Raw genomic sequence first — 26,131 nt, forward strand, 5'->3', positions numbered from 1 at the left:
AAAGTACCGTCACATACACTCGAAAAACATGTTCGTTCTTATAGTGTAAATTTATTATGTTTTTGCTATGTTTCAGAGTACAATGACATTTGAGCAATGAAAAAACGTTTCTCAATAAATATTTATACATTTTCGACTGAAAAGTTTCGTCAGCGAAATGAATTGTTGTAATACACCGTGGAAGTATACACACAATTTCACCGTCGGATGAAAAATAATAAAATTGCACACACTATCGTTTCACATTAATTACAAGTACAAACATTTATTTATACTTAATAGACATTTGGCACAACGTTTCTTTCATTTTGTCTCACAGGTGACATTGATTCGCGATAAACAATACTTACACATAGGTACTTATACATTTCGGCTGCAAATACAGTGTTTGACTTTTAAAAATCATACGTCATTGGAATTTAGAACCGCAAAGGCTGTACGCGAAGACACGTTTATTCCAGCGGGTGTAAAAAATTTGAGGGAATCTCACGCACGTTTTACAAATCGAATTTCTTTTTCTAAATCAATATTGTATCAGAGGTACAAAAAAGAGGGCCTGATGGTTTCATTTTAGTCACCAGTTAATTATATTGGAATTCAAGGTCTTCGGCGCAGTGCGCATACAGGAGATATGTCAAACCAAATGTTTTTAACCCGTTATTTTTTCGAAACAACAAGCTACAACGTATTATTATTATTAATATTATTATGATCTACGACATCAAAGCCCCACATTGAATACGGTCTATTTTTAATAGAACAGTAGACGCCTCGTCATTTTCGTACGTGAGTATACTTGCACACTCGATCAAGGAATTCGAGCTTAGCCAGAGTCTATATACCCCAATATAATATATATATAGGTTTCAGGTATAAACAAGCACACACGATACCCTCGTGCGCAAACACCGAGAATGAGAACAAGATAGGAAGAAGCAGTTCGCGGAGAACCATATTAGAAGAGTAATAATAATGACGCGCAACAAAGGGCATACGATGAACTCAAAAAAAAAGTCGCGGACCCTTCCAAAGGCCAATCAAAGATTGTATAGCACCCACGTGTGTACAATTATACCGCGAAAACAAAACCATTACCAACACAATCAACGGCAACGATTCGTCAATTAATAATAGTAATGTACGGTAATCGTGACGAAGTTGCGTAAATGAAAGTATATATTATTATATAAGGAATAAGCGAAGAAAAAAAAAATTTATCGTTCTACCGCCGTGGCTCGAATAGAGAGCGACAGCGGGCGAACCGTCATAACTTGTCGGGCACGACCGACCGGCCGGGCGGTGATTCCTGATGGGGCGAGGAGGGCGTTGTCGGCGGGCCCACGCTCGTACTGCGCTCGAGTGGGCTCTTCTCCTCCAACGGCTGTGGCACAGCGCGCTTCGTCATTGACCTGCGGGTAACAATCGAGCGGTTAATCCACGAGTTTTCCCATATATTGTTTATACATATTATATATATATATATTTTTTTTGTTGTTGCATGCGGTAGCTTTTTTTTTTTTTTTTTTTTCTTTTCTTTCGTAATTATATAGGTATGTATGTACGAACAACACGCAAGGCACACACTAAGTACTCCACGAGCGGTTTGGTTTTTTTTTTCAGCCGCCGAAGCTCAAACAAACACTACTCTATCGGGCTATTCCGTAAGGGTTTGTTGCGAGTTTATGGTTTTTTTTTCATATGGACTCGCTAATTGTACACATAACTGGAAAATATGACAAATCGGGGAGGTTACGTATTTATGTATCACTTGATCCTATGGTTTATACTTTTCGTGTGCCCACCTTTTATGCTTGAGATTTTCGTTGTTACAAAGAATGTTTCGTATGAATATGATGCATCGGTATTTTTTTATTTATTTTTTTTTTTTTTATCGTATATGCAAGTGTTTAGGTACAATCTCGCCGATCGTTAATATAAACTCGTGAAATACTTTTACTTTCTGTATGTAGGTGAAACAGTCACTTAAATCGATAAACAGACAGTGCGTTATTTTCATATTGAGATCAAAGTTATGTGCATTATATAGGTGATACTTTTTGCGTGACGATTGGTTCGCTTCTGATCAACCTGTGTGTAATCGTTATTGGAGCCAAATGAGCCGTGAAAACTTTTTGCTCACCAACTCACTTCTGACGTGCACGTTCAAGTAAATTCAAAGTTGAAAACAAAATCTTATCAGTTGACGTTTATTCCTGTGGCGGGATTTATATTTATTTTTTACCAGCCATTTGGTACTATCAAAGGGATCTGACGAGACAACATTTTTTGCAGATATTAGATGCAAAACATACCCAACACATCATCGTCTACAAGGTAGATCAAGTTTACCGATCTTTCTCACAAGACCCAATAACCCATACACTCGAGTGAACACCGAATCGCCACACAAAAGCTTTTCACTAATTCTTGGTCCATGTGTATTCATGGAGACACACATATATATATTTATAGAATCCATTGATATTTTTTAAATTCTAGGTAGAAAAAAAGGAATAAACACTTAACACTTGAACGTTAACCAATGTGCGACGTAAAAAAGCGGCAGTGCTTGGTTTAGCTTGAAATCGTTACACACACTTTGTAAATAATTTAAAATTTTTAACTATCGATTTTTTTTTTTGTATGCTTTAGGTAAACAATCATTGTCAACAACCAGTACAACGTAATATAATAATTACGGTGCATACGTCATTGGGTATGTTCGTCCGTTAGTAAGTGCGTACGAAGAAAACAATTTGTTTGAAATCGTAGCACGTGCTGTTGAAAGTACTCAACCGAGTGTCTCGTTGTTAAAAACCTGGTGAAGCGATTTTTTCACAAAGACACGATTTGAATGTTCTCAACATCGGCACGAAGCAACGCAAGTAATTGTAATAAGTGTACAATGAAAAGCGGAAGATCACACGGAGCTGGTATAAATGCATACATAACAGTGCAGTGTGGGGAAAGTGACGCGTGAAAGCCGTTAAGCTCAAATTGATGGTACGGCATATATATATATACGCAAGCTCGATGAAATATTCATATGGAGTTATGGAATTGGTAAGCTGTGAATAGGTATATAAAGTACGCTTGCAAAGTGGGAATAGCCGATAAATGTATGCGTGCAGCATGGGACGGTAACACACAAAAACACACGATGTATCGACACATGGATACATCAAAGCGCACACGTGTAGGACACTTAAATGCCATGCGAAAAATAATATTAAATAACACAATAATTATATATATACCCTGTTGTCAAGCCAATTGTAATCAGGATACCTATACATACATTACACTCCCACGGTGCGACGCACGTAAACGCAAAGCGAAAATGATAATCAACAGTACGTAATGTGTCTTGGGAAATGAAAAGCTCTTCGTAGTTTGGGAAACAAACATAAACTGTTGGAAAATTATGTTGTTGTCACCTGTGATCCGAGTGCTATACTAACGACTCGAAAATAATGATCAGTCGCTGAATTCCTCGTTACATCACGACTATTTCATTTAAATAAAGAAAAAATTCAATAGAGTGTTTTTTTGCTTTTTTTTTTTTTTGTTTCTTTCAATGCACCTATGCAAACATAAACGGATAAAACACCGCGGATACGTAAATTTGAAAGAAAGCATTTCGATGTATGCAAGTGCAACAATTGTGAGATGTAAAAAAAAAATCATTGCAAGCTCTATGATTTATGCGCTTGTGATCTCCATTTTGCTGGTGATGCAAACCACTTGTGGCTGGAGCTTGTACCTATACCACCAAATTTCCACAACGCGTGTATTTTCACCCAACAGCGAGAGAAAAAAAAGGAAACATTTATCAAAAACGTGGAAAACAAAAAAATCAATCCAAACATTTGACTATAGTGTGCAGCGATGCAACGACGGCAATAAGAAAAGAAAAAAAAAGGCAGCCGGGCCAAGACGCTCCCTTATCCTGAAAAATTACCTTGGTCGCTAAAGGGAGAGCACGACTCTTGCATCCCAAGAGGAAAGTAATCGACTGCGTAAATGGGCAAGTTACAAGTCATCATTGCAGATCACGTGTGTTTTTTAGAAGTACGTAGCAGTAGCAGTAGTAGTAGGTAGGAGCAATATAGCAATGGGCCACAACTCTTGGAGGAATCTTGGACGATATGCCGTTATACAATTTTGCTCGATACGGTTGTCTTTATTTATTAATTTTTTCTTTTTTTTTCTTTAACGAGAGTTTTTAAAGAGTTAAAACACACACAGGTACACAGTGCAGTAGTAGCTATAGTCTCTCTCTTTTTTTTTGGTTTTTTTTTTCCGTCACACGATGTACAAACATTTTACGCGTAGTCTGTTGTTTTGGTTTACTCGTGATGCACGTGTCCTTTCGTACACGGTGTTTCGCTGGCTCAACGCGAACTAATCCTCACAGGCGGTACCTGCAAATTTCAAGAAGCCACACATTTTGTTATTTTCCTTGCGCCTATCTACATTTTTTTCCTTCCTTTCTTTACCAACACTATTTCTTGTTTTTTTTTCTATTTCCATTTGATTTTATTACTGTTATTGGATCGATTTCATACGTAGGGGTGCATCTATCGAGGAAAAAAAAAAAAAAAAGACATGTAGGGAGACTGTCTCGCGCGTAATGCAGTCAATGATCTGACGCGTAAGTTTCTTTTAAGTATGCATGTATTGATTTGTCAAATGGTTATATATTCAACTATGCAAACTGGTAATGTTAATTTGTTTTGAAATACGTGTAAACGTTTTTCTATGCTACTTTTATCATCTTCATGCTTAGCAGCGCACGGCATTTTGACTTGTTTGAAAAGCAATTTTGTCTGAACGTGGATGAACATTTCTTAGCAATATATACGTTGCAATGGAAAAAAAGCAGCGGACATGAAAAAAAAAAAAAAAAAAAAAAAAGATGCAATTGAAAGCGAACGAAAGCAAAATTGAATACGTAAAGTCATACGTTTGTCAACGAAATAAAAAATGTGACGGCCACACAAATATATATCATATCCTACGAAGGTGTGGTGTCTACATACTATAGACTAATAAGGTACTGGTAATGTTGATTTGTTTTGAAATTCGTGTAAACGTTTTTCTATGCTACGTTTATCATCATCATGCTTAGCAGCGCACGGCATTTTGACTTATTTGAAAAGCAATTTTGTCTGAACGTGGATGAACATTTCTTAGCAATATATACGTTGCAATGGAAAAAAAGCAGCGGACATGAAAAAAAAAAAAAAAAAAAAAAAAGATGCAATTGAAAGCGAACGAAAGCAAAATTGAATACGTAAAATCATACGTTTGTCAACGAAATAAAAAATGTGACGGCCACACAAATATATATCATATCCTACGAAGGTGTGGTGTCTACATACTATAGACTAATAAGGTACAACACACAAACAATTGTTATAAAGTATATCCAGACTAGTGAGACAATCTACCTATTGTATGAATAAGCGTATAACATCTGGTACTTGACGCATTCAACTTAACATGTCAATTGTTCTATCTAAATAACGGAGCTATTTGAACACAGAAGAACAAATAAACATGAGGGTGTGTGGTATATGGAGAAAAAAAAAAAAAAAAAAGAAAGTAAAGAAAAAAAAAAAATTATCAAAGATAGAAAAGTACGAGATAGAATAGTTACCAATGTGAGTAAGTTAATTGTACGTAGATAATAGGCGTGTGTTAGATGTGACTAAGGAAGGCTTCCCTTTTAAGTACACACTGCTGCGCACCGGTGAGTTGACCGTTGCTTCGTTACTGGAACAGAGCCGGAGCTCGTATTCACACACAGACACTAACTAGCTTATAAATCACACTTTAACGGGCTCCACTATAATTTTTTTTTTTTTTTTTTTTCCGTGTCCAAGGACTCGTGAATTTGACGAAACGATCGACCACAAATGTAAACCATACAGTATCATGGTCTATTGGGTAACGACTGATCGAATCGCCAAGCCCACTATTTCTTTTCTTCTTACATCTACGTCAATGTAGTTAAATGTCCCTAACATAAAAAAAAAACAGCTATAAGTATAATTTAACCGGCAAAAAAGGTATTTTTATTTCGTTCCTCCGCCAACCTAGTAGAAAAATAACTGAAATATTCTTTCTCTTTACATGGCAACGTAAAAAAGGTTCGAATGAAAAATCGTTAAAAAAGTCCAAGACGAAGATTCATCTCGAGCTTTAGGGAAAAACCAGTAGTAACGAATCTTTCGGAGCAGGTGGGTGTTCCCATTGAAACAAAACTTCTCGAGTTAATTTAGCGGTACAACGAAAAACCATAACGAGAAAAACTCAAAAAAAAAAAACGGAGGAAAGGGCGACGTATGTATAATATAAATAACTATTTTTGTGACGCATTACCGTTTCTCTCTTGGCAATGAGTGGAATTTAATCAAAAAACTTGTTTTCTAACAGAAAAAAAAAAAAGAAAGAAACTCCATCACGCAAGTCAATAATCGACTGTACGATGGAAAAATCGCACGAGATGATAAAAAAAAAAAAAATGAAAACCGACCAACAGCGTCCAAGAAAGAAAGAGGGGTTAAAGGTCAAAAAGAGCCACCGCCGGATCCACAAAAACAGGAAGAAATCATGGCTTCGAAGGGCCTCGCCGATTACCCTCGCAACGAAGCCGCGAGGCTCACCTTCTACGACGCAGCGATGCATTTTGTCCGGGCAGGCCAAACTGGCCCCTGGGTATGACCATCCGAGCGTTGCCCTGAGCTGGCCTCGAGCCACCGTGGGCCTGCAATGCGCTCAGGTGGGCGGCGTAACCGTCGTGCAACACGGTAGCCAGGGCGTGATTCTTCCGCGGCACCTTGCCCACTATGAAGATCTGGTGGGGCTGCAGATTGATCGACGTGTACACACTTATGTCCTTGTTACTGCCGTACGCGTGGTGGATTACCACCCCGTGCTCCTGCGACAAGTCGCGAGATCAATAATATTGCACGCGATATCACTAAGGGAGAATCATAGCTGGCTTTACCTGGACCAACTTTTGGAGGTAGGCAGCCTTGTGCGCCAGGGGATCGGTCGAGAGTCCGTCGGCGAAGGAGACGAGGCCGTGCGGGAAGTTATGCTGCGCGAGCCAGGAGACGACTTTGTGTTGTTGCATGTCCGGCCTCCCGGTTATGTAAATGATCAGGTAGCCCAGCTCTTGCCAGTGCCTGGGAGGGAGAACAAAGAAGTTTATCTCTCGCACCAAGGGCTAAGTTATCGTGTGTATTTTCAACAAATTACCTGACAATGTCGACCGCGCCCGCCCTGACTTTGGGATCTCTGCCCGTGACCGAGACACTCGCGGTGAAGGAACCGTCGATACTAAACACAACGCACTCGGTTTTTGGTGGTATCACAGCCAAAATGAAGTCGACGGACGTGTGGTCGCCTCTAAAGAAAGAAAAAAAAAGAAAAAAAAAATGAGGGTGTGAATTAGTCGATGCGAAAAGTATACACAATCTGTTTCCAAGCTCACGTACCTCACGACCATCTTCACGGGGTAGAGGCCGTAGCCGAGCGTCTTGTCGTCCGGAATTTGATAAGTTATCCTGCCGTTCTTATCCGTCACCTCGGTCGCGTAGTACGACCACTCCCCCGCCCTGGGATCCTTCATTATGTGAATGTCGACCTTCTCGCCTGTGAAAGAAGCCACACGCAATAGCATCATCATGTTATACTTTCGTGTATGGACGCAATTGGTGAAATAATGAGAAGAATCGTACCTGTGAGCGCTATCAGGCCAATGGGGCCGTAAATAAACCTAGCCGAGAGCACTTGGGGCGCGGTATCCCTGACGATGACATCGTTAGCCCTGTGATTGGCCGAAATGTTCTGAAAGAGGTCGAAATTCAATAACCAGCCACATATGTGCAGCTCGAGGAAGGGGGGCCGTTTGTGGCGATTGGGTCACCTTGAGCTTGACGGAGGTGCGTTTTTTGTTCCACTTTTCCCGCGGCTGGCCCGGACGGAAGTCGGTGAGGTCCTTGTCCTCGTTGCCGAGGAGCTGCATGTCGAACCTACCGAGCCGCCTCACGATGAAAGCTATCACGTCCGAGGACTCCCAGTAGCTCGCGTGGAAGAGGTGGGGCAGGGCGTTTGTAGGAAAGTTGGCCAGGCCCTCGGGACAGTAGAGCGCGTAGTCTATCCTCTTGTTGCCCCACCACTTTTGCGTCACTGTTTGTTCGCCACATGAAAAAAAAAAAAAAAAACAAGGTAGATAATCATCGGTCAAGGTTTATAATACACTTGTACGGAAACAGCAATTATAAATATATATATAAGCAAAGAGCGGCGTAGTATGCGTACGGGAGGTCATAGCTTGGAGGGGTACTGTATCTATACCAGACATGGTGCTGTGGATCGATATGTCCGAGAGTCGTCTCAGATGGGACATGGTGACGTTGGGGACGCTCAGGCCATCGGCGAACAGCTGGGGGTTCGACTGCAACGTCTCGACTGCAAACACAAACAAAGGCATGAAAATTAATAGTTGATCGTACATTGTATACACACACACACACACAAATATATGTATAGGACAGTTGGCTCACGTAGATGGTAGGGTTGTCCGTTGCCGAGGGGGTACTTTTGGTAGCGGGCAACGTTGACGGGGGGCAGACAGGAAAACCGGGCGGAGATGAGGGGCTCGAGGCGGGCGGCCACAGGGTCCGTCGGGTGGAAGAGATTGTAGACCTGGTTGACGCATGGCCGGCGGATGATGGCGCTCGTTCGCTCGGCCGTCGACGACACCTTGCGGTAGGCCAGCACCAGCGACAACGGACTCCCGAACATGAACAGATCGCTCACGTCGAACTCGAGCTTGCACTGGTGCGAGTGGTCGCTGCGTACCAAGTAACTTTTCAAGTTATTTGGAGGGAGGGGCAATGGCAACCCAACGCAAATTCAAACCCGGGCCTTTTTTTTTTTTATTTTTAAATTAAAAAGCTAATGGTGGTGATAGGGTACCTCGTGGACGAGGAGCGTCTCCTGGGCGAGGGTGCCGATAGGTGTTTGCCGTCGTCGGTGGCGTTGTTCTCGTGATTGTCGTGGTCGAGTATGCTGTTCTCGCTGTCGTGTCTCGATTGGTACTGGGCGGATCGGCATAGCGCGTCGTAGGCGAGGATGGAGCCGACCGAGTCGCCGATCACGCAGACCTGGCCGTGGAAGCCGCGGCCCTCGTCGCTTCGCACGAACTCCTGGTAAACCTGGTTGGCCCCGTTGACGACGCGCGTCACCGATTCCTGGTAATCGGGGGTCGACGTCGCGAACATCGGTATCGCGCCGATCGGTATCGTGTCGTGCGTTATCTGGGGCGCGTCCATGCACGACGGCGACACGTCGAAGCTGTACGGGCTGAGACTGCAGGGTTTACAGTGCGTTAGTATGGACTTTTTTTTTTTTTTTTTTTTTTTTCCTATACTCAAGTCGTTTGGGTTTCACGAGATACTCGATTTTATTTTATTGCGGAGCCTCTACTCCGTATATAATATATCAACGTTGTCTGACCAAACTCGATTTGCACTACTGAAAAGCCCCTCGCAACATATAAATTCAAAGTTATACCCTTCGGTTTTTCTTTTTTTTCTTTTTCCGATTATCTTCCAAGTATATCACCGAGGTGTGCGCCGAGCGTGGTCAAACATTAATGTCTTTTGCAGTGACGCGGGCGTAAAAAAAAAGAAAAAAAAAAAAAAAAAAAAAATCATATCCATGGCAGCACGCGTCTGGCGGGTAGTAGCGTACGCGTGTGTGCTCACTCACCTAGATAATATTCCAAGACCTTCGGTGCAGATCGATGGACAGGAAACGAATTTGATTGCTATGTGCCCGATCATCGTCGGGTAGTGCTGCCTTATCACTGACTCGAATGCTCCCTTGAACGTCGTTATGTCGGACTTTTTGGCCGTCAAGTCGACGTTTGCGTCTATTATAATCGAAGCAAACGTTTTTATTTTTTATTTATTTATTATTATTATTATTATTTTTTTTTTTTCAACATTAATCAAGTGTTCCTTTGTTATGCACAGTACCGACTGATACCTATTAATACAACCCAATGATGAACCGCAACGGGTCAAGTTCATTTTTTACTACTGACACTTTGTGCTTTGCCACGTGATCATAAATAATCGATCGTCGTTATGTACACGTGTACCTTTTTTTTTTTTTTTCCTGTAAGAGGAATCTATATCTGGTAACTCTACAGAGACGATAAGAAATGAATCATCTTTTCTAGAGTCCGACAAATATGTTATTCTAAGGATTGACAAAAAAAAAGTAGTAGAGAGTGAAACGGATGGTAAAAAGATACAGAGATAAATTCAAGGCTCAGTGTTTACGTTGTCACGTACAAAAGAATAACAATAATGGTAAAAAAAAAAAAAAAGAAAAAAATTAATATCCAGTGAGTATACGGACCCAAAACGCTGCCGGCGTGCATGACGATGAGGAGGACGGTGGTGCTGCACGGCTGTTGGGTGGGCGAGTGCTGGGGCGAAGCTGGACACGACACGTCGACGCTGGCCGAGGTGCGGATGTGCAGTCGTTTCCCGCTACGTCCACTAGCCACCCGCTGCAGGTACGTGGGCGAGAATATCGTATCGTCTGCGAAATCAGAATTTACCATTGACTTGCCCGATTTGGGGCGTTATTGTGACCATTGCGCGTCTATTTAATCCCCCCCCCCCCATCCTCAACATCTGTTTATAGGTACGTATGAAAATACTGGGGATTTTTTAACAGTGGAAAATTTCGGAGAAGGGCGTTCCTTTGACGTGGAATGGTTGTTTTTTGCGTGGGTGTGATGAAGCTGGAGCTTTTTATTTTTATGCGCAGTTCGGCGCCTGAGAGGATAAAAAGAGCAAGTCGTTTTTCAAAGATGAAAAAGGCAGTTTGCGTAACGCGGTAGTTTTGATTTTTCGTGGAAAATTGTATGTGGAAAGGGAAATTTATTTTGTGCTTGATTTTTTTTTTCCTTGCAATTACGTGTGGTTTGATAAGTTTTTTAAGTATTTTGCTCCTTTGTAAATAATTATTGGCATGTAATATTTTTTTGTTACTAATCGAGAGAGACACTCGATCCATTATTTATCCTGAAAAGTTTTACTGATGAGCCGAATATCTTGAAGATATATTTTTTTTATTTATGATTCACTACAATAAAAAGTATAGTTATTATTAAAATTATTTCTTACGTTACTCATCGCGTCACTTAATTTATAAAATAACATAGAAACAAATAAATGATAAATATATTTAAAAGTAGCTCAGCTCTTTGTTACATTAATTTGATGAGATTATATGGTACTACTTTTTACAAGCATATATTAATAATTACTATCGTGCACCAGCTTCCACGGATTAAATCATTCGGAAGTCTTTTTTTAACTGGTTTTTAAACATATTAAAATAAATATTTTGACTAGTACTTTTTCATCATTACATAAAACTAAAAAAAAAACTTTCCAGTAAAAAAATTAAAAAGAAAAAATTTATTACAATCAGAACTTGAACAAACATTTAATGCTTATTGTACAACTGAAAAAGATTTCTCAAAGTACAATCTTGCAATAAGAGTGCTAAAAAAAATAACTTTCAGCCCAAATAATCATCTTATTCTTTGAATAAAAAAAAAAAAAAAAAAAATTGATCGACAAAGTATCCATGTTCGGGTACTTTGATTACTAAAATAATGATGACGAAGGCAGTAATGAACTCACCCTGCGTACTATAATCCGGCACCGTCGGCGAGGTCGCGTCATCCTCTTCTGCTAGAAGATCCAAAGAACTCCATTTAGCTAATGACGAGTTATCGTCGAGCTCAAAGTTTTCTGCGTGATAAGAAATTTCAACCTGCTTTTTTAAACTGATCTCTCGATCGACCAATACATGGCTTTCATCTTTTTCAAAGCGCAAACGCGCAAATTGACATTATTAATTTACTTAGAATTAAGTAAAAAGATTCATCTCGATTAAAATTCATTAACGCCAAGATGAAACAATAAGAAATAGATAGTGAATGCAAATGTAAATAATTGAAAAATATCATTACCAAAAAATTGCACCAAATATACAATAGAGTATAGTAAAGTGGTTAGAAAAATACGTATATTTACGATACACGTGTGTGTGTTGGTGTTATATTAAAGATACAGAAGTTAATTTTTTAGTATACTTGAATACTTTACCACATGCTTAAGAACATGCCTCAGATTACTTAGAGAAGGTATGTGGATTGTTCTGCAAAAAAGGCTTTTTTAGCTAAAACGTAAAATTAATAAACAATTTTAAATTGTCATTCAAGTCATGATTTACACATGTTTCGGTATGCGTATAGTTCACGACGTCGTTGTGAATTAAAAATCATATTCAGCTTCAAGTGTAAAGTTACTGTTTGCAACAAATGTAAATGTTGTCAGGTACATTGTAGACCTTAAAAGCCAAAGCAAGTAGAAATTTCCTTACTCATTAGAATCAATGGGATGATGAAAAAATTTAAATGATCAAAAAAGATAACTTATGTCGCATGAGATTAAAAAAAAAAATTATTATTATTCATCTATAAATATTGTTGTCCAGTAAACATAAAAACAGTCTACTGCAGTGTCCTACCTTTAATAGTAGGTATAATGAAGCCTTTCAGAGCTGCATTTATTGCACGTGCGACAAGCAATAAAGACAGACAGACAGACAGACAGAGACACAGAGAATGCATATAAAAAAAAAAAAAGAAATATCTTAGATGCCACATCGTGCCATACATGGTATGTACGTGTTTTTAGTGTTTGTCGAGTGTTTTGATGTTTGGGATACGTCAGTTGGGCTGCTGTTCATTTTTAATGTTGTGTTATTGTTTGTAGTGTGAAAATTACGTGATTTGATGGCAAAACAGTTAATTTAACTCTAATCTGAAAAGTAAAATTTCTTAAAACAATAAAATCAATTGTATTGTTACGGGGACTAATTTTTAAGAAAAAACTTTTAAGGAGGTGAACAAAAAAATATGCAAACACGACAAACTAAATCATCGTCGAATAAGTACACATTGATAAAAAAAACTCCAACTTTAATGACGATTTCCGCATGCATTAGAAATCTTGGAAAGTTCCAAAAAAACGAAAATTTCATTCTCATTCGATCGAGCAAAACGGTTTGATAACAACGATTCGTACAAAAATCTCTAATACCTGATTATCTAAGAAAAAAAACAAAAAAAAAAACAAAATCATACAGTCATGCCCATTGCGACCGTGTCCGGTCAAAAAAAAAATCAAAAATAGACTGAGTTGGGAGGGAAAAAATTCGGCTTTACCTTGACAGTCGAAGAACTCGTCGTCGCTGCCCGACTCGGATTCGCGCACAATACTCTCCATTCGCCAATTGACCAACTGGGCGTCGAAGCTCTTGGCCGAACTAGGCGAGTGTAGCGACGTGCTGCTCTTCTTCCAGCCCTTGTCCTTTTCCGCCTTGGATGTTTTTTCTGGCTTCCTACTGAAAAACAGATTTTCGGGTTTTTTTTCTTTTTTTTTCTTTTCACGCATCATCGAGTTGGGACGAATGAGCTTTTCTTTCGGAGGAAGATGAAAGGGAACAAAGTTGAATCGAGTTCGAAGTACGTGAGGTGTGCTCTAATAACTTATTTTTAAGAGGACTGGCGAGTACGTGGGTGGAATGACGTGTGTGTACACGCTTTGACTGGGTAAGGACTTTTTGAAATTTTCACCAAAAGTCGAAAAGAAGAGTATAAGTGTAAGGTCGGTGTCAACGATGGTTTTAAATATTCATATCACAAAGGCCTTGATGGTGGCATAAGGGTACGTAACGTTCGTCGACAAAATTAATGGACCTTTTTTTTTTCGATCGGTAATTTGAGACTAGGAAAGGAATACGTATGAAATTCGTCAGGTTTTTATCGGAAAATGTTGTACGTTCAATTGAAAAAAAAAAACTTATATTTTTCATTAAAACGTTGCTGCTGAAAAATTGGCCCAAAACTCTCACTAACCATGATTCCTCTGTCACTATTAATTACCAATTTTTACAGAATTTCGCTTCGTGTCTTCATAGAATTTCGAGTAGAATGTATGTTTGAGTAAATTCAGATTAAACTTGAATATTGATGCTTGGAATGTAAAAAATAGGTGTTTAATCGAAAATTCAAATTATGTGTATTCAGTAAAGTAGTCGTGTAGAAATCGAGTCATCGGGAAAAGGAGAAAAAAAATCATTTTGACCCAAGGACAACATCGTAAAATCGTTTTAACGTTCCACGCAACACACCGGATACGTAAATTAGTCACAATAAAAAATAAAAACACATTCGATGAAACAAATAAGAGAAAAAAAAAAAAAAAAAAAAGAAATACCTGATAGGCAGTATTTCGGTGGGCGAGTCCTCGGGACTGTTCTCAGCCTCGGAGCTGACGGCGGTACTGATGACGGGTATGTCGGAGGGCTTGCGAGCCGAGGCCGGGCTCTGGGAGTCCTCGTTCTTCTCGATACTGCCGAGGGTGGCGGCCAGGGTCTTTGCCACCTGAGCCGAGTCCTGGGGCGTGATGGTCGCGTTCACCCTCTCCGAGTCCTGTTCCTCGCGCTCGTCGTCACCCTCGGCCTCGTTGGCCCCCTCCCCCTGGCCCATCGTTGCCTGCAATGCCAACTGAGTCTGGCGCTCGATCTCCCGGATGTCCTCTATCGTCAAGCCATTCCACTCGTCCTGCCAGGCCCAGGCTTGCCGGTGCGCTCGCACCATTGTTTTCCTCAACGCTATTCAAAAGATTTTTTTTTTTTTTTTTTCCCCTCAAACAAATGATTTCAAATTCGACAAACCGTTCGCTTCGCGTCTGTGTGCATTCTTCAACTACATGCGATTCAATCTCATTTTAATCGGCACGAAAAAACGAGGCGTTAAATGAAATTTCGCGTCTCGATGCAACTCATCTACGGATTCAATAAATTAGCCCAATCGTAAAGCTTAAAAAAAAACATCTCGGCGTAACATTAAAGTTTGAAAAAACGTGCACGCGGTTGGTTAAAATTACACACGCGTGTCAAAGAGCCCCGTAAGTAAAGTACTCGAGGACTGCACGGCTCCTTACCTATATCCTGTATGAACTTCTCGAGCTTGGTCTGCATGCCCCAGTAGCGGAACTCGACGCGGCACAATTTGTAAGCGCACATCAGCGACTTGCCCGACTGCGTGGGCTGAGCTTTACCCTGAGAAATGACATTTTTTTTCTCTCTCTCTTTTCAAAACTGCAAAGAGCACTCGAGGGCTCCGAATACGCGCCACTCTCTCTCTCTCTCTCTCATTTTAGTCTTCTTTGCAAATCGTTAGCTGCTCGCGAGAAAAGCTGCTATGCTTGTTTTTTTTTCCTCGTAAAAAGTGAAATTAAATTATCTATCAATATGATCGAGTTTCTCTTTGAATGCCAGGTGGCTGGAGAATTGATTTTTCAAACTGTGGTAAAAACAAGTACAATACATCTATATGCATCCAATGAAAAAACAAAATATTGGTTGTACGTTCGGGAAAGTAATTCACTCGTAAAACTCTGCGTTCTTTATCGTATAGGTAGTGGAAAAAAAAAGGAAACATTTAGCTATAAGAGTGTGCTCGAAAGGTGTGGAGGGACAATAGCGGTCCGCGAAAAGGACGTATAGGCACGAGAATGGCATGTTTTATTCATAAACCGAAGAGGAGAAGGAAGAAAAAAAAACATCACCGTGGTAGCAGCAGTTGTTCTCTGCGAGCTAATCGAAGTATCGGAGAGAGGCTATGGTAAACACGTGCATGTATAGTACCTATATACAATATATATACGTACTTTGACATCGGCCCAATACTCCTCGAGCCAATTTTCCGACAATGGACCTCTTCCAGTTTTTTCCGACACGTAAAGCGTCGGGTCCTCCTCTTTGACGTAATCGGCTCCAGTCAGCTGGTCCTTCACTATGTCGATTACGTCTGTACGTGAGAGAGACATGTTTATTAAATTCACGGAATATTATACGCTTGTAATGTACTATACTTTTTTCATGAATAATAGATCCAATTATTTATTTCTATTTTTGGTGATACTACATTTTTTCAATCAAGTATATTACGTTCTTTCTTTTTGCTGGTGTTGTACCGTACTTAGGTAAGCAGTGATGAAAAAAAAAAAAAAAAATTAGCCAACGATGTACTGACCGACAACGCGATTCCTGAGATCGCTGCCGGACAGCTTGAACACGTTGTCCTGGTAGCCGTTGTCGGGGAAGTAGTAAGTCTCGATTTCGATGGAAAACTTCTCGACGAAGGGACACGTGTAGCGCGTCTTCGTGTACGGATAGGCGTTCCAGGCCTCCTCCTTGACCATGAGCGCCGACTTGGGCAGGAGGCTCTTGAACCATCCGGGCAAGTGGCTACCCACGTGGTAGATTTTGTGGGTGTATTGGCCGTTACCACCGGGCCCATTAGAGTACGGTTCGTTCACGATTATCTCCACACCGCTGCCCGCACCCTTGCTCTCCTCCCGAGATTTTTTCTGCAACACGGTATCGCTTTGGTCGATTTTTCTCTTTTCTTTTTTTTAGTCTCACCACTCGTATACCGATAATTACAATTAATAAATATTAGAAAGTCCAAACAAAACGTATTTCGTTCACTCAAAGAAAACGATAATATTGTATACTAATCTCGGCTATGGGTTCCTAATGCCAGCCTGTGATGTATAAAGTACATAATTTATTGGAATAAAACGACCGAGAAAATATCGATGTTACGTTGAGAGGAAAAACGGGAAATATTCTCTCGGGAGACGCAAGCAAACGGGGTTATTGGTGGTAACAGTAAAAGCCTCGCTCATGTACATATAGTTCCGAGGTAGCGGCTCAGGCGGCTCTGCGTCCATAAGTATTAGGTTTGTTTGCCTTGCTTGAAAGGCTTCTCTGTTCGTCTTGCACGTGTTTTTCAAGAGCAAAAATGACCGTATGCGGAAACTCGGCCTTTTTTCTCCGATGCAGGGGGACGAAAATATTTGCGCTTCCAGTCACTTTTTTTTTTTTTTTGCTTTCTCTTTCCGTTTTACTTTAATTTTCTCTAGGTATTACTTTACTGTTTTCATGAGACGAGACGAGCAATGGTTACTTGATTACGTTTTTCACCGATTTATTTTGTATCAAAGACACATAAATTTCTCATGAAGGGGGTAGTAGGTATTATAACGTGGGTTATATCTTGAATGGAAATTAAATTTTTTCAAGTTTATCAAAGACATGAAAAAAAAAAAAAAAAAAAAAAAAAAAAAATGGTGCCCCATAAAACGAGGAGAAGACGAGCAAAAACTCACGGCTATCATGTACAGCTGGGCAATCTTGTACTCCTGCACGGTGAGCGGAAGTGGTATCCGATACTCTTTGATCAACATCTTGATTGGTTTTTCCCTCCTCTAGCGGTACATCTCTGGAACAGAAAACAAAAGCAAAAAATCAACTCCATTGTCAACAGAACGCGCGCTCGTGTTTTTTTTAAATTTTTTTTTCCTCCACCAATAAGGTACCCTACTGATCACAGTTTTGTGTTTCTCACTCGACTACCTTGGAAAAATGGTATTTTATCTTTCGTACTCAATTAAGAAAAAAAAAAAAAAAAATTTCAAAATGAGCAAAACAACCGCGACGAGAGGCCCGTTGTATACTCGTCCCCAAAGCGCGAGTCGCCGATTTACATCCCACGGGAGATCGTGGTGGGTTCCACTGGTGCTCCAAACGACAATTATAAGACTCGTTGCTTCCACGCAACTGAGGGTGGATCACAATTATCCTTGAATATATATCGTGTATATTATCGCTTGAATCGTTGTGTTCCTATTAATTTGCTCTTAAAATCATTAAAACAAGGTGACAAAAGGATGCCCTTGATTGTACACAACGTTAAAACCAAATTCCCACGTTACAGCCTTTCCCAGATGAGCACATCTGAAACCCAAAGAGCAGGGTCTTACGTTACACCGAGTCCTGTAGCGCCACTTGTCCTTCAGTTTGTTTACTATGGATATGTTTACATAAGGATAATAGTATACGCTATTAAGTACACAGTCTCCGGTGACACATCGTGCAAGTCCATACATGCACCTGCCCTTCGTGCCATGAAAGCTCAGCATGCCAGTTGCTTCTTTCTCGAGTGTTATTTTCAAGGGATTTCGTGTTTATCGAGCGAGCATAATATACAATCGCCACAAATATATAATGCTTACAATACTCCGCTCGAAGTGTGCGAGTTATAAAATATACAGCCCCCCTGCACTCGCCCCAGGCAAGGACATTGCGACCCCACACGTGCTCGCATGTGTTACTACCCTCAAACGCGTTGGTATATTATACAGTTGGTATGCTCCATGCTCGTTTGGTTTACTGCTCCAACTGGAAATTATTTCACGGCTTCAAATGTGAAGAGAATTTCGGAGGGGGGGGGGATAAGTTTACGGGCCGTTTCCAGGTCGCATACTACTTATACTCAAGTGACGAAATTTCTCGTGTTTTGATTACATCGCAAGCTCATAACCGGATACAAGTAATTTTTCGTGCATCCCTCCACCGAAGGGGTAATAATGACAACTTTGCACCCAGTAGGAAATATATGTTTACCGTATGCCAATTACGTGTTAACACTTGGTTAATCGCGACGAATTGGAGGACAAATGGAAGGATACCTATATGCGTTGGATGAAGCCGTGTGATTTTTCTTCGCTTGTGGGCCACGGTTTATTTAGCACCAGAAAAACGAGCGTACAGATTGTCCCCTAAAATGGCAAATTCTCTCTGAAAAAGGGAGCGAAAGCTTTTATGAGAGAACGTGAGGTAAAGAACTTCCACGTACACTCGTAAGCTCCCAAAAATTCCAACAACACCACGATGACCGTAATGCCAGAACTCTCGGGTATGGGTACAACTCGAGGTGCAATAAAACCACCAAGTACCACACCGCGTGGGCCGCGATATGTAATATACGCCTCGGCGGAATATCTCACGTAATACACCTCCTGCTGAATACCAGTTTTATAAGCACAGGCCTCCATGGGTACACGTATATAATTATGTACATACGTATATTATATATGTATATCTATGTAGCTCCGCTGGGCCAGCTGCGGCTAACGCGGAAGCTCGTCAAGTGCATCACCTCGCGCCGAGACTATATATACTTACTATCTATACGTATGTACAACTACATCCGAGCTCTCTAATTCCTGATCCCGCACATTTTTACTTGTACATTTATATAAGTATGCGCACGTGTACCTACTTGTATACATGACAGGTGTACCTATACGCGTTGTACGCAAAACATTGCCTCTGCTGTTTAAACGGAGGAGGACGACTGCTGCTCGTTGGCCTACTTCTTTTTCTTTCTTTTTTTTTTTTTTTTCGCCCTCCGTTGTCTTTTTCAACTCGTATGTAGTACACGCAACAGAGGGATCCTAAACGATTCCGATGCAAAGGTGTGCTTTCGACTAGAGTTGTTATTTTTATTTGTTTTTCCTCTCGCGGGTGTCCTCCACCACCGCGCTAATGAACATTGTTATTGTACATTTTTTTTGCTCGGTGTTCTAAAAAAAACAAAAAAAAAAAAACTTACGGAGTCGCTCTTGTACATTTTTTATTTTTCAGTCTTGCGTAATTTACGTCACCTCGAGTACTTTTTTTTCTCTAGCGGACGCGAGGTTTGGCTTGGACGTATAAAAATCTCACATCAATTCACAGATGTTCATGTATTGTGGAATATTTTAATGCATTCACAATGATCGAAAAGAAGTGTATTTACCCGCTTGTTAACGCCAAGCATGAATTGTATTGTCCATAGTTCAAAGCCTGTGAAAGCATTTATACACTTTTAGATGTGTTAATGCTATTCATTTTTGAAGACTCGAATTTCAAAAAACAATTTTTTCTACGAAAATGCAAGCATCAAAAAAATTTTTAAAAAAATTTCATTTTACTCGGTTTACACATTGCTTTACAAGTATGCATAAGCAAACTGGTCAAGCATCAAGTTAGAAAAAAGCTCATAATGTACTCATTCACTTCGTTTCTAGAATCTTTATTAATTTTTTCATTTTATAAGGATTAAAGTTAAAGCCCAGAAATTTAAAAAACTGGTTACATAACTTTAAGTGGATAGCATGGATAAAAAAGTTATCGCTTTATTCGATGAGAAACGAACGAGAGAAGAAAACCAGCAAGAGGGATATCTTCTAGCTCAACTTCTAGCGCCCCTTCCGAATTAAACAACTTTTTTTTTTTTTTTCACGACTTTTATGTCTTTCGGGCCAAACCTTGTTTTTAATTTCTTTTATCTAGTACCCGCACACGATTCTTTCGCGAAAATACATTTATCCTTTTTTTTAACCAGGATGGCATTTGTAACCTGTAAATTAAAAGAAAAAAATTCTGATGAGCGGTCTTTCTCCACGTGCGTCATTGTTGTTTGTTCAATTGTTCAACTTCAAGCTTTATTTATTTAAAAAAAGTATTTTTACAATTTTTAAACCAGGTAGGGATCAGCACATTAACGGATTACACACATACACACACTTTACAGGTTTGATTCAAGATTTGTACTCGCGGACAGCCTTAGTGCTCAGTGTGGATGCCTTCAAGGTTCGTTATGCAAGCAAAGCTCATTGTTTTTTTCCCTTCCCTTCCTCTCCTTGGTTGGCATTGTGGCTTTGTCCACGTTATTTTTGCGCGTCTGTGCTAAATCAATGCCTGCCTCACACAGGCACAAGTGTTTTTTTTTTTTTTTTTTTTTTTTTTAATTTAATTACGTGTCGAGCTTACGTTTGATTCAACAAGTTTCGTGAAAAACCGAAAAATTTGTTATTTTTTTTTTTTCAACCAAAAAAAAGATAAAAAAAATTGGGAAACGAGGGATCAAAATTTTTTACCTTTAAAAATTTTCCGAATGAGACCTATAGTAATTTTCAAAAAATAGTATGAATTTTAAAAGTGTTCGGGTTGGAAAATATTATTAAATGACTGTTGGAAAACTCGAGAATTAACCTCTGTAACTCGAGCATGATTAAAAAAATGTTCATCGTTGGTCCAAAATTTTTGCAAAACCACGAAACCAGCTGCGGTTTTTTCGTTTTGGCCGAGCTTTTAAACTTTATGAAATGTTAATCATACGTATCCCGTCACATAGGAACGAAAATTATTACAACAAACGTGTTTGTAACATTACAAGCTACTACGTGACGTAGTTATTTTTTATAACGAAATTTACATAATTTTTCCTCCATCCATACAAATACTTTTCATTCATCGAGTTGCATGTGTTTCTATAAAATATACCTATGTTATACACCTCGTGTGAAATATCATGGCAAAGAATTTCGCTTTCGATTTTATTTATGTGCCTCCTGGCTCCCGAGCCGGCTAGAGCTTGCTCTAGATGTGTGTATTTACGTACTACGCGGGATCGGGAGTAAATGTGAAATATCGATACGCGTGGCCATTTCAGCTTTCCACAAATTCCACGTTTAACCTCCGGAAAGGCCTTTCTTTGTGCAATTCAAAGCTCTTGCTTCGAAATTCGAAAAGCACGCTGCGGTACTTTTCTTTAACATGCAGCTACCTACAGCTCACCCACGTTTGTACATTTTATCTCCTACCGAGTGTTATTAGACTTGGTCGATGATACCATTTTTTCTGGTAGAAATAATGCTTTTTATCTTACTTTTTAATGAATTTTATATTATAAACAAATTAAAAAAAAAAATTTTTGAATAATTCAACCAATGACAAATAAATGAGTGAACCAATAGAAGGTACAAGATTTAACCAAGTGGTTGCCTGACGTGTGCCAAAACCGCCTTGTTTTACACGACTGGTTATTTTTTCAAACGTGAGGAATGTGTGATTGCATTCGCGATTCGGGCGACAATGAGAGAACCGCGATGTTGCGGTTTCCGCAATATATGCTCGTTTTCTCTTTTTATTTTTACACTTTCACGACTAGCTGCCCACACAAATATCAAGCGAGGACGAAGGCTCAATATTTCAGAGAAATCTACCAACGAAATTTGATCATTTTGTTCCATATGATTGGCAAAAAATTTGTATAATTTAGCGAATTCACACACATAAAATGTCGAAATTACATAAATTTTATGTATTTTTGCTTGAACTAATAATAATAGTGTATAGTAATAGTTTAAATAGGGCTCAATTATACAATATGTTTATAGTTTATAGTTTATATTTGTGTCAGATTTAAGTAACACAAAACATGTGTAGTCTCTTCAATTTCAAACAGAATTCATCTACTTATTAAAATCGAACAGTGATGCAATTTTGTAAGAGTAGTCACGAAAGTCATTGCGACATCATGTCCAAGATCCACACAGTGTAGAAGTAAGGAAAAAAAAAAAAAAAAAGGGTTTTCGCGCACAAGTCGGCAAAAGAGGCTCGGCTGCCTTTTCGGTCTGGAAGGTTTTTCCAAGACCACCCCCCTCAGCTCTTAAATCAAAGTAGGATGTACGTTTGGTCCGATCGGAGGAGAATCGATAAATAATAACGATAAAATAGTGGCAAAGGAAGAGAAAAACCCCATTACTCGTGAAAGCCGGTCTTTATTGACAAGCTACTCGATACCGATTTTTATGAAGGGAAGGAAACAAAAAAAAAAAAAAAAAAAAAAAAAAAAACACCGAAAGGGCCGCACGAGATACCCATCTTCTCGTGCGCGTGATTTAAAAAAAAAGGGAGCGGCAAGTTGTATTTTTTTCACAGACGCCGTTCCATAAATCAAAGCCTCGTTATACGCCACATCGAGCAGTGGCTACTCTTTCCCGTTCGTTTGTTCCGTCTACTCTGGCTTGGGTTATTGGGAAGGTGGGGCAAAGCTTGGAGCCGTCGACAGCAAAATCCGAGCACGAGAAAAAGGGAGTGTGTTTGGGTGTACGGGAAAGGCAGGGGTTCAAGGTGTTGGTCTTATTCGAGGGTCGGAAAAAAGCTCGCGTCATGAGGATGGACTCTTTTTACAGCGTCTGGAGAAGCTGATGGGGATCATTGGCGATGGAGTTACGATCAAATGGTCCGTGTGTGTATACGCTGCGTATAAGTTGTGTTTTTGCGGAAATCTGTTGACAATTTATGTTTTAGGCAACGAGAGCTTTTGAATAATCGATAGATATCTTAAATTTCGATACAAAAAAAATAATAATAATAAAGTAGAGTCGAAATATTTGTATATAATTAATCTCAAAATAACGAATGTGTACAATATTTTCCTTCTCGGTAATCAACGAAAAATATGATACACTATTGGAGGAAAAAACTTATTTTTTACCTCCTTATTTACTGCGGGTAGACGAGATGAGTTCAGACACGCAACTCAACTTCAACGAATTGTTGAATTCCATATCAAAATGAAAAGGACGAATTAGGGTTTGCGTAAAATCTATACGGAAAATAAAAACATATTGTTGATTGTGGCTGTAACGAAATATTTGTTTCGCTGTACCGGCTATTTTCCGCGAATTTAAACTCAATCATTCGCTCGAGCGATCATTTTAATTTTCTCTGGCTAGCCTCTCCACATCAGCTCCTCGCGTAAACACCTATTTTAGGAAATATATAAACTAGGCTTTTGCATGCGATTGGAATAAAGATTAATTTTCATTTCCTTCAAAAAGTATAAAAAACTTTAACATTTATTTACGTTACATTTGAACCTTTTTGTCGAAAACTATAATGTCACAGAGTATAATTTATTTCATCATTATTAAAGTTGTTCGCATTTATCAGCAAGTAATTAAAGAAATACATACTTTTAGTCAAAACTGTACTTCTTTGCTGTAACAGGTGGAAAACGGGACTTTTTCTACAACTTTCGCAACATGTACTAGCAATTAATACTGCCAGGATTAAACTTTGGACGAAAAATTGTAAGAAATCCAAATACATGAATGAATAATTTCTAAGAAAAACCCATGTACCACAAGCGGACAATTTTCGTTAACGAGCGCGCGGACACTCTCGATCAGACCCCGGGGCTTAATTGACGGTCATTCCGAGCGATCTCCGGAGGGTTGAAAATGTCACCGCAGAGAGTATAAGAGAGTACCGGACGACGTGCGGCTCAAAGCTCGTTTGTGGCCGCAACGCCACGCGTATGTATACATATATATATGTAACGGGTCGCACGAGGGGCAGCAGTTCGCGCGTTATTCATTACGTACGCCGATCTCGAACAAAGTTTCTTTCCCGACACCGATAAAAATACTCGTTTTATTGTTCCTCTGGCATTTTTCGTCAGTGTGTAAGTACCTGTTTTGGAAAGATCCTGTTTTTTTTTTCTTCTAGAAACTGCAACACTAAAATCGAGGAAGGCTACGCGCATACAGTTTTATAAGAACGAAATTCCGTAAATTTCGCATTTTGGATAATTGGGCGCAATAAAATTTAATGGTTAACAAAAACAGCTACAATTCCGCGTGTTTTACGCTAATTGAAACAACTTTTTCGTCGCGTAAGGAGAGATTTCGCACAAATGGCGCGTTGGGTTTGTTTTTACAAATATCTGGTATTTTCGTTTATTTACTTTAAAGTTCAATTCAACATAAATTGTTTTTTTTTTTTTTTTTTTTATAGCGAGAAATAAAAAAGTATAGAAACCGAGGTACAGTTTGTTGTCGCGCAATGAAACTCAACCCTACGGTACGAAGTTCGCTGTTCTCCATTATAAAGTGAAACAAAAGGGACGCTTTATTTTTCCCGCAATAACAGCTAGAAACTTTGAAGTTGTGCTTTTGACCAGAAGTACCTAATTTGTTGTCACTGCCTTTTTCCTCGTTTTGAAACTGATGCTGTTGACACGATTTTCTCTCTCCGGTTGGTTGGTTTATTATTTTTCTTACACATAATTGGACATGGATGTTTTTTGAAATAAATCGAGTTACTTTTGTTTTTATTTCTCTCTCTCTTTTTTTTTTTTTTTTTTTTTTTTTTTTAATCAAGTGCGAGAAAAATTATTTCCATGCTTTTAAAAACACAGTATTAGTCAAAAGAATTTGATTAAAAATACAGCATTGTAATTTAAAAGGGGAAAAAGTTTTGTGTTTTAAATAGTAAAAATAAAAAAAACTTTCCAGTAAAATAATGAATTATATTTTTTTTTGAGTGTTTGAAAAAAATAATTGTGTACGAGAGAGTTTATACGCGCGTTTTAATTGAAATTAATTCAATTAACGCGAGAAAATTTAATACATCACTGAATTTTTTTATTGTTAGCATCTCTTAATTTAAATAACTAGACACAGATAAACTATTTTTCTATAGTTAACGTGCAACTATCAAATGCGTAATTTATTGTAATTGATACATATCTGCGATGTGTGCTTATCACCACAAGCGTTTTTCCCAAATGTATACCTATGTATTTTGCAACTATTTTTTAATAGGTTTTACTACCAGTAAAAAACAAATAAGTATGCATCGTGTATCGGTATTTATAGACACTTTCTGAAACACTGATGTTTAAATGGAAAGTGACGTTTGATTTATACGTATACACACAAAATCTATCGTGGATTGCGGGTCGGAGTCACGAACGTCTGGGATAATGAATTTTTCATTGCCATGTGTATCGCGAGCCTTTATTTACCTTCGCATCGATCGAGGAAGAAACGTTCCAAAAATAAAGTAAGTACGTGCTCAAATTTGAACGGTTCGATGTTTCCTTATGTTTCATTGCCATTTTCAGATGTTTTTCATAAGTAGGTGTGATTCAATAAAAACCTCCACATCGGAATAAAAAGAGAAACGCGCACTCGTAAAAAATCGCACCCCCATTGATTTAAAAAAAAAAAAATAATAAATAAATAAATAAATCTTTGTCAAAATTTGAAAACAAACATATAGTGACATTTTAATTATACTCACAGTGAATGTCAAGCCTCGTTATCCGCAAAAGACCCAATTTTTTTCACGTAGTAATACACGCACTAGCGACTTTTTTTCGCCGCACCTTCATCTTCGAGGACATACATGAGCCAACGTTGGTAGGAGTAAGTAACTAGCTCTTGACGGGGCTCGTGAAACAAAACTGTATACACACACT

At 39.1% G+C, this 26,131-nt stretch overlaps 1 protein-coding gene across 6 annotated transcripts; it reads right to left on the reverse strand.

Annotated features, from left to right (window-relative positions):
• Positions 1-1,193: 1,193 nt before the first annotated feature.
• Positions 1,194-26,131, reverse strand: rdgB (retinal degeneration B). 6 transcript variants are annotated; one of them, XM_089593364.1, is made up of 20 exons: positions 25,954-26,131; positions 17,358-17,470; positions 16,217-16,553; positions 15,852-15,991; positions 15,123-15,240; positions 14,394-14,790; positions 13,340-13,518; positions 11,748-11,795; positions 10,447-10,632; positions 9,790-9,952; positions 8,995-9,387; positions 8,580-8,869; positions 8,335-8,484; positions 7,940-8,202; positions 7,752-7,860; positions 7,509-7,665; positions 7,270-7,419; positions 7,016-7,196; positions 6,672-6,946; positions 1,194-1,409 (listed from the first exon to the last, which is right to left on the reverse strand). In XM_089593364.1, exons 2-20 carry the CDS (start codon positions 17,433-17,435, stop codon positions 1,265-1,267), a joined length of 3,759 nt encoding a protein of 1,252 aa, XP_089449490.1. In that variant the 5' UTR covers positions 17,436-17,470; positions 25,954-26,131; the 3' UTR covers positions 1,194-1,264. The 6 variants fall into 6 exon arrangements, with proteins under 6 accessions (XP_089449490.1, XP_089449489.1, XP_089449488.1 ...); XM_089593363.1 differs by having other exon boundaries at positions 11,748-11,798; XM_089593362.1 differs by having other exon boundaries at positions 8,371-8,484; positions 11,748-11,858.

The sequence above is a fragment of the Copidosoma floridanum genome, unplaced genomic scaffold (assembly GCF_036245765.1).
Source record: "Copidosoma floridanum isolate Cflo_tuat_1 unplaced genomic scaffold, Cflo_Japanese_pri ptg000019l, whole genome shotgun sequence".
Classification (NCBI taxonomy): domain Eukaryota; kingdom Metazoa; phylum Arthropoda; class Insecta; order Hymenoptera; family Encyrtidae; genus Copidosoma; species Copidosoma floridanum.

Bases quoted from the DNA above. Each gene is read 5' to 3' on its own strand.
- rdgB (XM_089593361.1), bottom strand. From the start codon at position 17,435: ATGTTGATCAAAGAGTATCGGATACCACTTCCGCTCACCGTGCAGGAG. The intron at 16,554-17,357 runs GTGAGTTTTTGC...ACCGTGTTGCAG, and splicing joins CCCAGCTGTACATGATAGCC to AAAAAATCTCGGGAGGAGAG. The intron at 15,241-15,851 runs GTACGTATATAT...GTCATTTCTCAG, and splicing joins AGTATTGGGCCGATGTCAAA to GGTAAAGCTCAGCCCACGCA.